The sequence below is a fragment of the Vicia villosa genome, linkage group LG5 (assembly GCF_029867415.1).
Source record: "Vicia villosa cultivar HV-30 ecotype Madison, WI linkage group LG5, Vvil1.0, whole genome shotgun sequence".
NCBI classification, from domain to species: Eukaryota; Viridiplantae; Streptophyta; class Magnoliopsida; order Fabales; family Fabaceae; genus Vicia; species Vicia villosa.
This window is the reverse complement of record NC_081184.1, coordinates 87283549-87299663: the sequence shown is the minus strand read 5'-3', so window position 1 is coordinate 87299663 and position 16115 is coordinate 87283549. Positions and strand designations below refer to the sequence as shown.

At 35.9% G+C, this 16115-nt stretch overlaps 1 protein-coding gene across 1 annotated transcript; it reads left to right on the top strand.

The window, feature by feature from the left end:
- Positions 1–3765: 3765 nt before the first annotated feature.
- On the top strand, positions 3766–14269 carry LOC131606822 (5'-3' exoribonuclease 3-like). Its single transcript, XM_058878937.1, has 24 exons — positions 3766–3927; positions 4019–4124; positions 4225–4301; positions 4371–4562; positions 4649–4768; positions 4866–4935; positions 5026–5081; positions 5163–5333; positions 5424–5501; positions 5612–5761; positions 5842–5964; positions 6061–6156; positions 6263–6358; positions 6497–6567; positions 6673–6801; positions 6906–6982; positions 7092–7132; positions 7250–7324; positions 7408–7523; positions 7637–7711; positions 7807–7885; positions 8033–8106; positions 8225–8316; positions 14022–14269. The coding sequence occupies exons 1-24, from the start codon at positions 3766–3768 to the stop codon at positions 14267–14269; spliced, it is 2574 nt and encodes an 857-aa protein (XP_058734920.1).
- Positions 14270–16115: the final 1846 nt, after the last annotated feature.

The window sequence follows — 16115 nt, the reverse complement described above, 5'->3', positions numbered from 1 at the left end:
ATGGAAACTGAAGCAAGCTGAGTGCTATCAAGCTTCAGAGATCAGAAGCACTGATAATAGAATTTGATCCATATTTGTCTATTTGCTATGACAAAATTCTATTTGCTCTGATACATTATTTTAGCCTATATGGCTCTGATACATATTATGTGTTCAAATATACATTTTATGTTCTAACTCGTTCATGCTGACTTTTGTCGTTTAGTTTTTGTTCTGTAACATTTCAGGATGTAGAGATGCTCAAATGATGCTCTGGTACATTCAACAATGTTCTGATACAAATCTAGCATGAAGTGATGTTGGTAGAAATTCAAAGCTCTGAAGCTATCCGAGGGAAGCAGAAATCAGAAGCTGCGAAGGTTCTAAAGATCCAGAAAACTCAAGTTCTGAAGCTGTCCTAAATGGAAGCAGAAATCAGAAGCTGTGAATGTTCAGAAGATCAAAGAAATTCAAGTTCTGAAGCTGTCCTAGATGGAAGCAGAAGTCAGAAGCTGTGAATGTTCAGAAGATCAAAGAAATTCAAGTTCTGAAGCTGTCCTAGATGGAAGGAGGAATCAGAAGCTGTGAGTGTTCTAGGAATCTAAAGAAATTCTAGTTCTGAAGCTGTCAAATGGAAGCAGAAGTCAGAAGCTATGAATTTTCTGAAGACAGAAGCTTATATGATCGTCTCTACCGAAATAATCAGGGAAGTCTTTTATTAAAGTTCTTCGAGTATTTATTTCAGGGGGAGATTATTTATCTCAGGGGGAGATTGTTAATCTCAGGGGGAGACATATTCATATGCTTATGCTATAGCTGTGTAATTTGTCTTTTGCCGTCTATTCTTTCTGTTCGCAAATTCATATCATTTATATATGTTTTTGTCATCATCAAAAAGGGGGAGATTGTTAGAACAAGATTTATTCTGATCAATTATCTTAGTTTTGATGATAACAATAATATGAATTTTGCTTAAGATAATATGGTACTCTAATCCAATGCAATTTCCTTTTCAGGAAATATATAAAGAGTACGCATAATTCAGCGCTCAGAAGCTTTGTCTCAAAGGGTTCAGCATGCAACATCAGAACATGGTCTGGCAAGACATCAGAAGATGGTCGAAGCAGAATCAGAACATGGGTCTATGGAAGCATCAGAAGAACAAGAGAACAGAAGCACTGAAGTACTGATGGTATCACGCTCAGAAGCACTTCAAGGTCAGAAGATCAGAAGATGCTATGCACCAAGCTGTTTGACTCTGATGATATTCAAACGTTGTATTCACAAACATCAGATCAGAAGGAAGTACAAGTGGCAAGCTACGCTGACTGACAAAAGGAACGTTAAAAGCTACTAAAGGCTACGTCAGTAGACACAGCGTGAACAAGGCTCGAGGTAGTTGACAAAAGCGTATAACATTAAATGCGATGCTGTACGGAACACGCAAAGCATTAAATGCACTCAACGGTCATCTTCTCCAACGCCTATAAATATGAAGTTCTGATGAGAAGCAAGGTTAACGATTCTGCACCAAAACAACTCAAATCAACTTGCTCAAACGCTGTTCAAATCAAAACTCAGAATCTTCATCTTCATCAAAGCTCACTACATTGCTGTTGTAATATATTAGTGAGATTAAGCTTAAACGTTAAGAGAAATATCACAGTTGTGATTATCGCTTTTAAGAAGCATTTGTAATACTCTTAGAATTGATTACATTAAGTTGTAAGGAACTAGAGTGATCGTGTGGATCAGAATACTCTAGGAAAGTCTTAGAGGTTATCTAAGCAGGTTGTAACTAGAGTGATCGTGTGGATCAGTAGACTCTAGAAAAGTCTTAGAGGGTATCTAAGCAGTTGTTCCTGGAGTGATCAGTGTGTGATCAGAAGACTCTGGAAGACTTAGTTGCTGACTAAGTGGAGAACCATTGTAATCCGTGCGATTAGTGGATTAAATCCTCAGTTGAGGTAAATCATCTCTGCGGGGGTGGACTGGAGTAGTTTAGTTAACAACGAACCAGGATAAAAATAACTGTGCAATTTATTTTTATCTGTCAAGTTTTAAAGCTACACTTATTCAAACCCCCCCCCCTTTCTAAGTGTTTTTCTATCCTTTAATTATTAGTAGTAGTAGGCCTTACCATTATGGAATGGCGGTTAGGACAACAAGATTTCAAGTGAGAGTGTGGTATGGGCCTGTTTTATCACTTTAGGTTCTTATGTGTAAAAGTGAGTCTATCTTACCTAACTGGCTGACTAGGTATTTGTATACAAGGCCGTCTAATTGAGGATTCGGTCGAGAGACCGATTCTAATGCGTACAACTCAACTACAGGGTCTCTGGATTTGACTCACTAGCAAGGTGATTGCGGTGAGTCACCCTTTAATATAAGAGATGTGGTTAATTCATAAGACCAACAATACTTCAATTATTGATAGAAAGAGTCTTGTTGAACTTACTTAAAATGCGGTTTGACACGTTCTCATACGAAAAACAACATATATGAAGTGAGACGAGCTTGATCACATGTTTGTCACGTGAATGTGCTTCTTCTTATTCAAATATTCTATATCATTTACAAGTTAGAGAATTTATGGATCAGATTCTTTAACCTTCAATTAACCATTTTATGATACTCGAGTATGACCAAAGATATTCCGATCCTTATCTAAAGTCAAAATTTTAGGAATTCAATATTAATGATTAATTGAATTATAAAAGATTATAATCTTATTTTAATTTGATTTTTCATTTTTCATTTACAAAAGCTATATTTTGATTTAATAGAAATACGTTCTCTAAAACTTAATTCAAATGATAAATATTAAGGCATTTTCCATATTATAATTTATAAATAACATATTACAAAAGAATGAAAGTGGTACCCAAAAAAACTAAGTTTGCATTTTGTATTGCTTAATAAAGAAAACCGCTTCTGTTCGGATAGGGTTGTTCGGTGCGAATCGCACGTTTCAGAGTCCTGCAAACTTTACCTCCACTATACCCAACATAACTACCACGTACTCAACCTAGTCATTATTTAGTTTTATTTATTTATAATGTTCAATACAAGCACTATATTTAGCTGAAACAGTTTTCATTTTTATATTTCACATATGCTCATTTTAGTAGTAAAAAATAATAAAGTTGGATCATTTAGTTTATATAAAAAAATTATTAAATGGAGATATTCCTACTATAATTGAGTTTTAATTTTTATATTATTTAGATGCAATTCTAACTTATTAAAATGTGGACAGAACTTTTTACTCAAAATGACTATTATTTATTTAAAACAAACAAGAGGATGAGAACATGACTTTTTACTCAAGATATAAGTTTTCACTACTAGGTTAGGCATACACTCTTAAATAATTAATAGATTATTATTTATATAAAATTAACTATATAAAATAGAATAAAAAGTTTAGAAGATTTTTGGTTAAGTTTTTGAAAAGATGACATGGAGCCGCCCACAAAGAGATACTAATGATGAGAAAACAGAAGTGTGGATTTTCTATGTTACTTTTTTGTTTCCTTCTCCTTCCAACTATATTGGATTGGTTAAGTACACACATTGTCATTTGTCATAAATCTTTAATTAGTTTAATTATGAGTAATGAGTAATAATCTTTGGTATGCTCGAGAACAGATTTTTCTTCTGTCTCTTCATTTTCTCGCATCACTCCCTCTTATTCACTTCACTCTAGTACAAATAATCTTACTTATTTGTGTGACTCAAAAGACAGTGTGATATCATCCATATTCAGAAGAAGCTGTGATTATTATGGGTGTACCAGTGTTTTATAGATGGTTAATAAAAAAATATCCAAAGATTATTGAAGATGCTAACACCAACACTACTCCAACGGTGGAATATGATAATCTTTATATCGACATGAACTCCATTATCCATCCATGTTTTCATCCCAACGATGATAACATCAATGTTAGTTGTTACTCTCACTCTCTCACTTTTACTACTTCTCTCTTACTTCAACTTATTATTCCTCTATTTATATTATTATAATGTGTTTCAGACTTCACCTCCAACAACATTTTTGGAAGTGTTTGCAAATATGTTTGACTACATTGATCACCTTGTTACCATTGTTAAACCTAGAAAGCTACTGTACATGGCCATCGGTGAGTCGCAAAAACCCTACATGATGATACTGCTTTTTTAATATTAGTTTCAACAAATAACTCAACAAAGGTTATTTTGTTTGTGTTATATATTGATCAGATGGAGTTGCACCACGAGGCAAAATGAACCAGCAAAGGACCAGACGTTTTCAAGCTGCTAAAGATAATGAAATGCGTGTAAGTGTAACTGCTTACAAAATGAACCTTGGTGCTTTTTTCCGAATTAATATTGTTTTGAATTGGTAGGAAGCTGAGGAAGAGAGACTGAGGAAACAATATGAAATGGAAGGAAAACAAGTTCTACCCAAACAAGAATGTGAAGTGTCTGATTCTAATATAATCACACCAGGGACTGAGTTCATGCATCAACTCTCAAAGGCTCTTAAAGCTTACATCTCTTCAAGGATTTCTTCTGATTTATTATGGAAGGATATTATGGTAACGTAATAAAACTATGTTCTTTTGGATATATGACACTATATATGTTACCGTAAATATAATGCTTCTGTATATGTTTTACTTAGGTAATTTTATCTGATTCTAATGTTCCTGGAGAAGGAGAACATAAGATTATGTCATTCATAAGGAAACAGCGCGGACTGCCTGATTACAATCCAAACACTGTCCATTGCCTATATGGCTCGGTACCAAAATCGATGTTTCTATTTCTTTTTCACAGGGTGCTAATTTCTTATGATATTTGAAACATTTAAACTCAATTTTGTTGATTTTTGGATGCAGGATGCTGATCTCATAATGCTTGGATTGTCAAGCCATGAGCCTCATTTTTCAATTTTAAGAGAGGTTATCAATAGACTTTACATTTTGCTGATGTTGATTCTGTATAGTTTGAATACATTTTGCTGATTTGGTATGTGCTTAACAAATTCCTATCATTTACAGGATCCTCCTAATTATTATGAGAAGCTGGAGCAAAATGCTGCAAAGACGTTCAAGGTAAAATAATATGTGATTTAAGTCAATAACTTTGAAGTTGATGAGTTGATTCTAATTTTTAATCTGTATACTTTCTTGCAGCTTTTGCATATTTGGTTGTTGAGAGAATATCTTGAATTAGACATGAAGATCCAAGATCCTCCCAAAAATTTCATTTATGATTTTGAGCGGATAATTGACGATTTTATCTTCATTTGTTTCTTCGCTGGAAATGATTTTCTTCCCCAATTGCCTTCTTTGGATATTTATGATGTACTTATCAACTTTTTCACATAGTTTTAAATTTAAATGAATTCGAATTTGTAGTTACCTATGTTTATTTGTTTCGGTCCATTTTGTTAGGGGTCTATTGATTTACTTATGACTGTTTACAAGAAGGAGTTTCATAAACTTGGAGGATATCTTGTCGACATAAATAAGGTAACATTAACAGTTTATAATATGATTCCTTGTTTATATTATATCTCATGTTTTTAATCTAAGTTTCGTTAATTTTCATTTTATTTTATGTGGCATCGATATGAAATCAGATGGGTGGGAAACATAGTGATTTTGTGAAGCTATCAAGAGTTGAAGAATTCATACTCATGGTTGGTACATATGAAGAAAAAATCTTCAATAAAATAAGTGCAATGAGAGAGAAAAAATTAAGAAGGCTTATTAGGGATCATGAAAATTCAGTAAGTTTGTGTTTACTATTTGAAAAGTGGTGACATGAATTATGCATTTGCAGATTCATCTGGTTCTGTTTTTCTTTCAGAAGCAAGAAGAACAGGATGCATGTAATTTCACTAATATTGAGAATGGAAGTAGTTCAGATTGCGCTATTCGCATTAAGAAGACGCCGACTTCCTACAATGTTTGTCCAGTGTCTCATGAAGAAGCAATTATGCATTTTGATTAACATTTTTTACAATTGAATATCTTATTTGAGTTTGATGATGTTAAATTGTTGATCATTTTTTATTCTTATTTTTAGATTTTGAAGAACACATATGATTTAAAAGAGGAGTTAAAGAAATGCATGAAAGGTAAAGGGGATTTATTTACGAGTGGAGATTTCTTGAATGACAAGGTATACATTTTTTTTCCTCAATAAGGCCGTTATAATTTAATTTTTCTTCTTCGTTTTAACATTCAATATATGGTTGATTTGTAAGTGTTTTTACAATTCATTTTAGATAAAACTAGGAGCTGTTGGCTTTAAAGAAAGATATTATAAAGAGAAATTTTCTGTGGACGGTTCCATCAACATTGAGCAAAAAAGAAAACAAGTAGTAAGTTTCTCTCTTCAACTACTTTCTTATTTGCTTTTGTTCTTTTTCTTAATTTCTACAAAGCAATGACATTGCATATGCCGAATAGTTGTGTCCTTTGCTTAAGTATATTGAATAGTGGTGGCAATTTAATTATAGGTGCAGAAGTACACTGAAGGATTATTGTGGCTTCTTGAGTACTATTTTTCAGGAGTTGCTTCATGGACATGGTAAGAAACAATATCGTCAAAAGCGACATTTTATTTTTCTTATGCGCTTGTTGATTTTATTTTATGTGTGGAAAATAAGAAGCAAGAATTGGAAATAAAATGCAGGTTTTATCCATTCTACTATAGTCCATTTGCTTCAGACTTTAAGGGTATGAGTCAAGTGAGAGTAAATTTTGAGAAAGGTGTTCCATTCTTGCCTTTTGATCAACTCTTAAGTGTTCTTCCTCAAAGGAGGTAATTTTCTTTATTACTGTCACATTTAATACTATGAAACACTGACATGATACTGATGATTCGTTAGTCTTGATAAAATATTACTTGATTTCACTTGTATGCAGTGCTTATGCCCTTCCTAAAGCTTATGCACAATTGATGCTGGATGAGAAGTCTAAAATATTTGACTTGTTTCCTCGGCGTAAGCTTTTTTTGAGTTTTATTTTTCCTAGAGTATCTGTGATATATTAAACTCATTTTTTGATGAAAATAATAAATTGGACTTGTTTCTTGTTTTCTTGGTTATGTAGAATTTGAAGTTGACATAGAAGGAAAGCGCTTCAGGTGGATGGTAATCTCACTCAACCTATGTAGCACGTCATATTCAGCGTCTGAATTATAACCAAGTTATCTTTATTATGAATTCGGTTCAAAAACATTCATTGATTGAACTTTTTTTTTTGTTAAGGGCGTATTCAAACTTCCATATATCGATGAAAGAAGGCTTTTGGCTGAAACCAGAGAACTCATAAAGGGATTATCTGTATGAATGGTTTTCTTTTCTTGTAAACATTTAATTATAGTGTTTTTTAATGTCCTTTAATTCTTCAAAACTGTGATTTGTAGGAAAATGAAGCAATGAGAAATTCGGTTGAAGTTGATAGGTTGTTGGTTAGCAAGAGTCTTAAGTTGGCAGAAAAAATTTGCTCACTAAGTTCAAACAAGCTACATACAAGCATAAGGTTGATGATTTTTATTGGATGATGATGATTTTTAACAATATTTAATGCTATAAATAAGATAGAGTAGTGTTACCATTGCCATTGGTTTTTCTAATGTTTTGTTATGTTTTTAGCATTGATGGCATTGGAGGCACCATAAGTCTCTGTCACAACTGTGTTGAGGACAACAATGAAGAAGATGTTGTCTTGTATGCTACTAAAATCCTTGTTTCATTTTGAAAAATTTGTTTTGCATTTAATTTTCGACATTTTCTTTACATTTTGATATCACTTTATGCTGCAGCTGTGTCAAATACGAGCTACCTATGAATAGTACAAGTCGTTATCAGCATTTGCTATTTGGTGTAAACCTTCCTGATAAGGTAACATCCTTGTTGCTTAATTGCTAAACAAATTTCTGATCAAGGAAAATGATTAGACGATAAAAATGGTTTAGACATAAAAGAAAACATGTAAATACCCTTGTTGATCATTGATGTATTACAAAATAAAAATGAATTGGCTTGCAGACAATATTTGAAAATGACTTAATGGAAACAGTTCTTTGGCACGAACGTCAGCAACAATATAATCGCTTTGAAAGGTGCGGTTTATCAAATTTCTCTTCTTTCTTTTACTGTGTTTAGAGGTTAATGTGGTTAGAACTTTGGCAGTTTCTTTCCCCGTGTAAGAAACATTGATTGACCAACTTGACTATTTAGGTTACATAATCAAGACCGTTGGAGAAGTTCAAACAATGAGGCCAGTACTTCAAAGTTTCCACCAAATAAAACTACTTTTGGTGGAAGAAGCTCTTCTTTTATGGGCCCAAATAATGCAGAAGCCCAAGTGATTAATGAAGAGGAAGATGAGACACTAGCTGCAGAAGAAGAGGAGGCTGAAGAGAGGTCTGGCCCAATTACTCAGATTCGGGCCAAGCGCAACCATGTTAAGCCCAAGTGGCTTCGTGACTTTTATCATTTGAAATCTTAGCAATGTTATTCATCACAGACTCTAGAACTTTCTATTATAGTGAGTCACTACATTGTAATAGTTAAATTCCTTTTGCCTTGGTTGTCATGAGTTGGCAGGACTATATGTACCAAATGATTGACATTGAATAAACGATGATGAAATTGATGAGAATAGCCTAGAGTAGTAAAAGCTAATATTTTCTTTCTGTGTTTGAATATTACTTGCTAAGATATTCACTTCTTGCTTGATTCAATTTATTGTTTTCCCAAATTCTGCTCTTACCACCGAAATTGGAACACACCACCTAACAATTGGTGCTCTCATTGAGCTGCCATGTTCTCCTCTCCCTCTTCACCGAACTCTCTTTCCAACACCTTACAACAAATTTTAGCCAACCAAGAAGCTTTCCAACAAACCATTGCCATATTCATTGGTGACATTCATGGCCTCTGTAACCGCCTTGGACCACTTGGTTTTCCCAAAATTGAACCTAACCTTTTCCCAAACACCTCCCTAAAATTGGTATTCCATGATTTGATGGAACTGACCCACATGGATGGATCTTTAAGATTACACAGTTTTTTGATTTCCACCGTACATCGGAGGACCAAAGGTTGCTGCGCATCGCATCGTTTTGCATGGAGGCATAAGCTTTAGCATGGTTCTAGTGGATGTTTACAAACAACATGATCCTCTCTTGGAAGACGTTTCTTCACTCTCTAGAAACACAATTCGCACCGTCGTTGTACGAAGATCCCAGAGGAGCTTTGTTCAAATTCTAACAAACTTCCACCGTTGTGGCGTATCAAGCTCCGTTCGAGACACTGGAAAACCGAATCGTGGGCTTACAACCCCAATTTTATCTAAGTTGCCTCATCTCCGGCCTCAAACCGGTGATACACCGAGAAGTTCAAGCTTTCCAGCCCCTGACTCTCACTCAAGACATCAGTCTTGCCAAGCTTCAAGAGGAGAAAACCTTAGATAATCGGGTTAAACCCTTCTACCACAAAAACCCCAACCCACTCCAACAAAAACTAGTTTCCGACCAACCCTCACCATTAACCACAAAAAACCCTAACCACCAAACGTTTTTCTCTAGCCGAGCTCCATGATCACCGTGATAAGGGCCTATGCTACAACTGTGACGAAGAGTTCACTCGCAACCACCGTTGCAAATGCCAATTCAACCTCATGACTGTAGCACCTGAACCGACACCAACTTTTGACGACCCCACCGCTTTGTCCCTCACAGCCTTTCACACAAACTCAGAAACAATCCCTTTTAACTCTGCTATGAATGAACTTGAACCAGTTCTCACTGAAAATGACCCTCTACAGATAAGCCTTCACGCATTAATGGGACATAGCATTCCTCAAACTCTTTGGCTATGTTTGGGAGTTTGGAGGGGAAGGGAGGGGAGGACTTTGAAAAATAGGAAGAATTTGGTGAAAAGGATAAAAAGATTTTGGGTAGGAGGATTTTGGAGGGTTTGAGTTTATTCATAACACCAAAAACCCCATAAAATGGGGGAACTCAAAAAATGTATTGAAGGAGGGTTTTGAAGGGCTTACATAAATGTTCCAAATATCTTTTAGGTTGTTATAGTATTCCCAAAATTAAAAATATATTAATAATAATGACTCTTTTATCATTCTAAACAAAATCATTTTTCAAAAAATGTCAAATATTTTCTTATATTTTTTTAAAATTTTGTTTTTGGAAGCCTTCCCCTCCCCTCCCCTCCAAACTCCCAAACATAGCCTTTGTGTATAGGACACGTTAAAAAACAACCAATTTCCATTTTGATTGATAGTGGAAGCACCCATAACTTTGTTCAAGATTGTATTGCTCGTTTGTTGGGTCTCACTGTTAAACCAACCAACCCCTTCAATGTACTTGTAGGTAATGGTGAAGAACTCAAGTGCAATACTTTTTTCCCTCAAGTTCCATTATTTTTTGGCCCCCATATGTTTCTGGTAGATTTGTTTGCACTACCGATACGTGGTGTTGAGCTTGTCTTAGGGGTTTAATGGCTTAAAACCCTTGGTCCAATCATAACTAATTATGCTCACTTCACCATGAGTTTCAATTTGAAAGGTGAAGCTGTAAACCTGGTTGGCCTACCCAAACCCTCGCCCGATGAAGCCCCCTTACACCAACGTCACCAGCTTGTAGACATTGATACCATTGATAACATATATCACCTCCATTTGCTCTCTAATACATCATCCATAGCTGATACATCCACGATTGACCCTGTCATACAATCACTAGTTACCAAATTTTCCCCCATATTCAATACACCCACCTCCATGCCACCTCAAAGACCTATACACCACCATATTCCCCTTCTTGACAACTCTGAACCAGTTAATGTCCGCCCTAATCGCTACCCTCACTTCCAAAAATAAGAAATTGAATCTCAAATTCATGATATTCTCAAGCAAGGTATTATTCAACACAGTTCGAGTTCTTTTTCTTCTCCAGTGTTACTAGTTCGCAAAAAGGATGGTTCATGGCGCTTTTGCGTGGATTATCGTGCTTTAAGCGCCCTCACGACCAATGATCGCTTTCCTATTCCGACCATCAAGGAGTTATTGGATGATTTCTACGGTACTAAGTGGTTTACAAAGTTAGATCTTCATTGTGGTTATCATCAGATTCACATGGCTCCTGCGTACATTCCAAAGACAACATTTCGCACGCATCTCGGTCACTATGAATTCCTGGTAATGCTCGTTGGTTTATCAAATGCTCCTTCAACTTTCCAATCTACAATGAATTTAATTTTTCAACCCTTTTTTAGACAATTTGTGATTGTGTTTTTTGATGACATTTTGGTTTATAGTTCATCTTTTGGTACACATTTGGAACATTTGACTAATGTGTTTAACTGCTTATTAAAAAATGAGTTTCACTTAAAGCTTTCCAAATGCTCCATTGCAAAAAAATATGCTCCTTATTTAGGCCATATTGTATCTATTAATGGTGTTGGTCTGGATCCAGAGAAAATTTTTGCTATGGTTAATTGGCCAACACCAAAATCTATGAAACACTTGCATGGATTTCTGGGTCTGATAGGTATTTATCGCAAATTCATTCATTATTATTCTACTATTGTTGCACCTCTTACTGAGTTACTAAAAAAATATGCCTTCCAATGGCATGACGCTACTCAACACGCATTTGATGCTTTAAAGAGAGCTATGTCTGAAGCCCCTGTCTTAATGTTGCCAATTTTTTTTGAACTGTTCATCCTTGAAACTGATGCGTCGGGTTCGGGAGTGGGTGATGTTTTGATCCAGCAAGGGTAGCCTATTTGCTACTATAGCAAGAAGTTTTGTCTTAGAATGATGACATCTGCTACTTGTGTTAGAGAATTGTATGCTATTACATGGGCAGTTAAGAAATGTCGTACAAATCTCTTGGGACGCAAATTTCTGACTTACACTGACCAAAGAAGTCTCCGGGAGCTTATGACACAAGTTATTCTAACACCAGAACAACAATTCTACTTAGCAAAACTCCTGGGTTACACTTATGAAATAATCTACAAACTAAGTGCTCAGAACCGGGTTGCTGATACTCTCTCTAGAGCACATTGTCTTGCTTTAACTGTTCCACATTAGGAATTCATTCAAAAGCTAAAGTCATTGTTTATGGAAGAAGCTCATCTTCAAGAATTAATTCAAAATATCACTGCAGAACCTGCAGCTTATACTGACTATACACTTCATGATGGACTAGTTATTTTCAAAAGGAAGCTCTTTATTCCGGATTCTGCCACCATCAAACAAATCTTACTCAAAGAATTTCACTCTTCACCGCTAGGAGGCCATAGTGGTGTTCACAAAACCTACAGTAGATTGAAGGAAAATGTATTTTGGCATGGTATGAAAAAAGAGGTTGCTGCCTTTGTCAAAGAATGCCTTGTTTGTAAACAAACCAAGGTTCCTCCTCAATTACCTTATGGACTTTTACAACCTTTACCCATTCCGGAGAGAGTTTGGGAAGACATTTCAATTGATTTCATCACAAGGCTCTCTTCTTTCCAAAGCAATACAGTGATCCTAGTTGTGGTGGAACGCCTATCAAAGGATGCTTATTTTAGAATGCTGCCCACTTCTTTTATGCCTATCAAAGTTGCTGACTTATTTTCTCAAATGTTTTGTAAGTTGCAGGGTATGCCTCGCAGCATGGTATCCGATCGTGATCCTGTTTTTTGCAGCAATTTTTGGCGTGAATTATTCACCTTAACTGGCACTAAGTTACGCATGACAACAACATATAATCTAGAAGGGGATGAACAAACCAAGATTGTTAATAAAGTGTTGCAGTAGTATTTGCGTGCCTTCGTGCATGAGAAACCAAAACTCTGGGGAAAGTTTCTTGTTTGGGCAGAGTGGCATTACAACTGCGCAGTACACTCTGCCACTGGTTTCTCTCACTTCCAGATTGTCTATGGCATAACTCCTCCATCTCTACGCGGTTACACTAAAGGCTCAAGTCATGTGTAGGCCGTGGAAGACACATTAGTTGATCGTGACACTATGCTGGAATTACTTAAAAAGAAGTTACAAAAGGCCCGGGAAGATATGAAACATTATGCTGAAATGAAACATAAACCTCAGGTATTCAAGGTTGGTGACTATGTGTTTGTGAAACTCAGACCCTATAGACAGTCATCAGTTGTTGGAAAACGTTTGCAGAAGTTGTCTCAATGTTTTTACGGTCCTTTCAAAATCGCAGATTAATATGGTAGGGTTGCTTTCAAACTTGAACTTCCTTCCACTAGTAAAATACATTCTATTTTTCATGCCTCCAAGTTGAAACCATATTACAGACCTTCTGATGTTGCCTTAACATTACCTCTTGATGCTATTGGCAACCGCCTAATGATTCAACCTCTTGCTGCTCTTGATTGGAAAGACATGGGTCCTAGAAATTAACCTAAACTGCTCATTCAATGGGAAGGTTTGTTTCCGGAAGATACTAGAGAATATGTCGCTGAGATCATATTTTCTTTTCCTAATTCCCACCTTGAGGACAAGGTGGGTCTCGAAGTTCCAGGGGATGTTATGGGCCCAAAAAGTGCACAAGCCCAAGTGATTAATGAAGAGGAAGATGAGACAGTAGCTGCAGAAGAAAAGGAGGCTAAAGAGAGGTCTGGTCCAATTGCTCAGATTCGGGCCAAGCACAACCATGTTAAGCCCAAGTAGTTTCGTGACTTTTATCATTAGAAACCCTAGCAATGTTATTCATCATAGACTCTAGAACTTTCTATTATAGTGAGTCAATACATTATAATAATTAGATTCCTTTTTGCCTTGGTTGTCATAAGCTGGCAGGACTATATGTACCAAATGATTGGCATTGAATAAACTATGATGAAATTGATGAGAATAGCCTAGAATGGTAAATCCTAATATTTTCTTTCTGTGTTTGAATATTGCTTGCAGAGATACTCCCTTTTTTCTTGGTTCAATTTATTGTTTTCCCAAATCCTGCCCTTACCATCGAAGTCGGAACACACCACCTAACACCTTCTCTAAATGCATCACCTGAATTCATCCACAAAGGTGCTGGTGTTGGATGGGCTTCAGGTAGAGGAAAACCAGAAAGAATAAATCATGAAACTCTAAATGATAGAATGTCATCATTTTCTCCTTTTCACAATCAACAATCTACCGATCATGGAGAATCTTACTATTGTCATCCATGTTCGAATAATGTGCCTTATGGTCGAGGACGAGGTAGGGCTCAAAAAAATTCCAATAATGTGTATTCATGAAGGAATGGTTCTTCGAATTACAATAACTCATTACGACCTCAATGGAGTGAGTCAAAGGATGAAATTCGTTGGTAGAAAGAAATCTTTCTAAGGATAATACCTTTTTTGTTTTGTAAAGTGTTTAAAAGATGCAGATTTATGCTTCTCTATTGCTAGTGTGCATGGTTTTGGTGATTTAAATTAGTCATTTTGGCTTTGGGTTGTTACTTGAATTCAATTCACAAATTGTGTATTTCTTTTAGCAGTTCTAATTTAGTGATAATTGTTAACAAATGTAGTAAATTATTATTCGTTAGACACGTGTGTGGCTTATGATTATTCAGAAGACATGTTAGAAAGATTTATAGGGTTTATTGTGGTCATCATTGTTTTTTTTTTGAAGAAGTAAATAAAATATTATATTAAACATCTAGCACAAGACATGCTAGGAATTTATGAATAACAGACTCCAATTCTAAGACCTGCTAAAAATAGGTTCCAGTTCTAAAGTAACGGACTTCAATTCTAAAGCAGGTAATTCTAACTCTATTACATGTCAATTACTCCATACTCACTACTAGTAATACCTGTCAAAAATCATCAAATTTCAAGACTAGGAGACTCCCTAAACAACATAATATCACAGATCACAAACCATGCAGTACCCAATTGCAACCGCCTAATTCGCACAACAGCCAAATTGCTAAAACGCATCACCGGAACAACTGGACTGCCTGAAAAAAGAAACCGAATTCCTGCAAACATAAGGGCTACAGGAGGAACAGGAATTGCGTCTCTATATGACATCATGCGTCTACAAACTGGATGCGACCGAAACAAGCAACGACCGACAATTAATTCCATCCACCAAGCTGCCTCCACCAAACAGAAACAAATGATCAGTTCTACAATATTATACTCAAATTCCTCTCTACAGGGAAGCTAGACGCCGAAACTGGAAGCAAACAAATGAATTCTTCGGACACTCGCACTTGAGAAGCATGGAAGTCTCCCTTTCATCAAAACGAACATCATCAGTTATCGAACCCCATACACAATCTAGAACTGCACATCCACTGACTGAGGGGATAGCAGAATCCTTTAGCTTTACTTCTCAGCCATCTCCAAGACAAGATTTTGATTCTTCGGCCTAATGTTCTGCCGATCTATCCTTTTCTCTAAAAGTTTTTTCGTTACGACCTTTCCAAATTATCCAAACTCTAGCAAACCAAATTACACTAAATTTATCTACTCTATTTTTCCTGTTCCGCACAACCCTCTGAACTGTTAAAAGTTTGACATTGCTACATTATGCATCTCCGTGGATATGTTTAGCCATCGAAGAATCTTGAACCACACCTGCAAACTGAAATCACACTCAAAGAAAATATGAGAAACACTTTCTATCAACCCACAACCATATGAACATTCCAATTGATTATTGTTCAGCACTCCTCGCTTGTATAAATTAACCTTGGATGGCATTCTATCTTGTAATAACTGCCACACCAAAGTTGTTGCCTTTAACGGGACAAATTTGTTCCAAGCCTCTGCAAGTTTCGTTCTTTCGACATCTATAGGCTTCTCCATAATTGCAATGTAAGCTTCTTTAACCGAATAATTACCAGAGCCCCATCCCCAAGTGTCCATCCTCTCTAGAGTAATATACACTCTATTCAACTTATATTTCAATTCATGCTCCATTCTAATCTCTTCTTGTGTCAAGTCTCTATTCCAAGTGATATTCCTTTGGCCTATTCCCACTGCCCATTCCTTTAAACTTAAGTTTTTATCTTCACAGATCCTAAATAGACTAGGAAATCTATCTTTTAACGGTGATTCATCACACCAGGGGTCTAGCCACAGA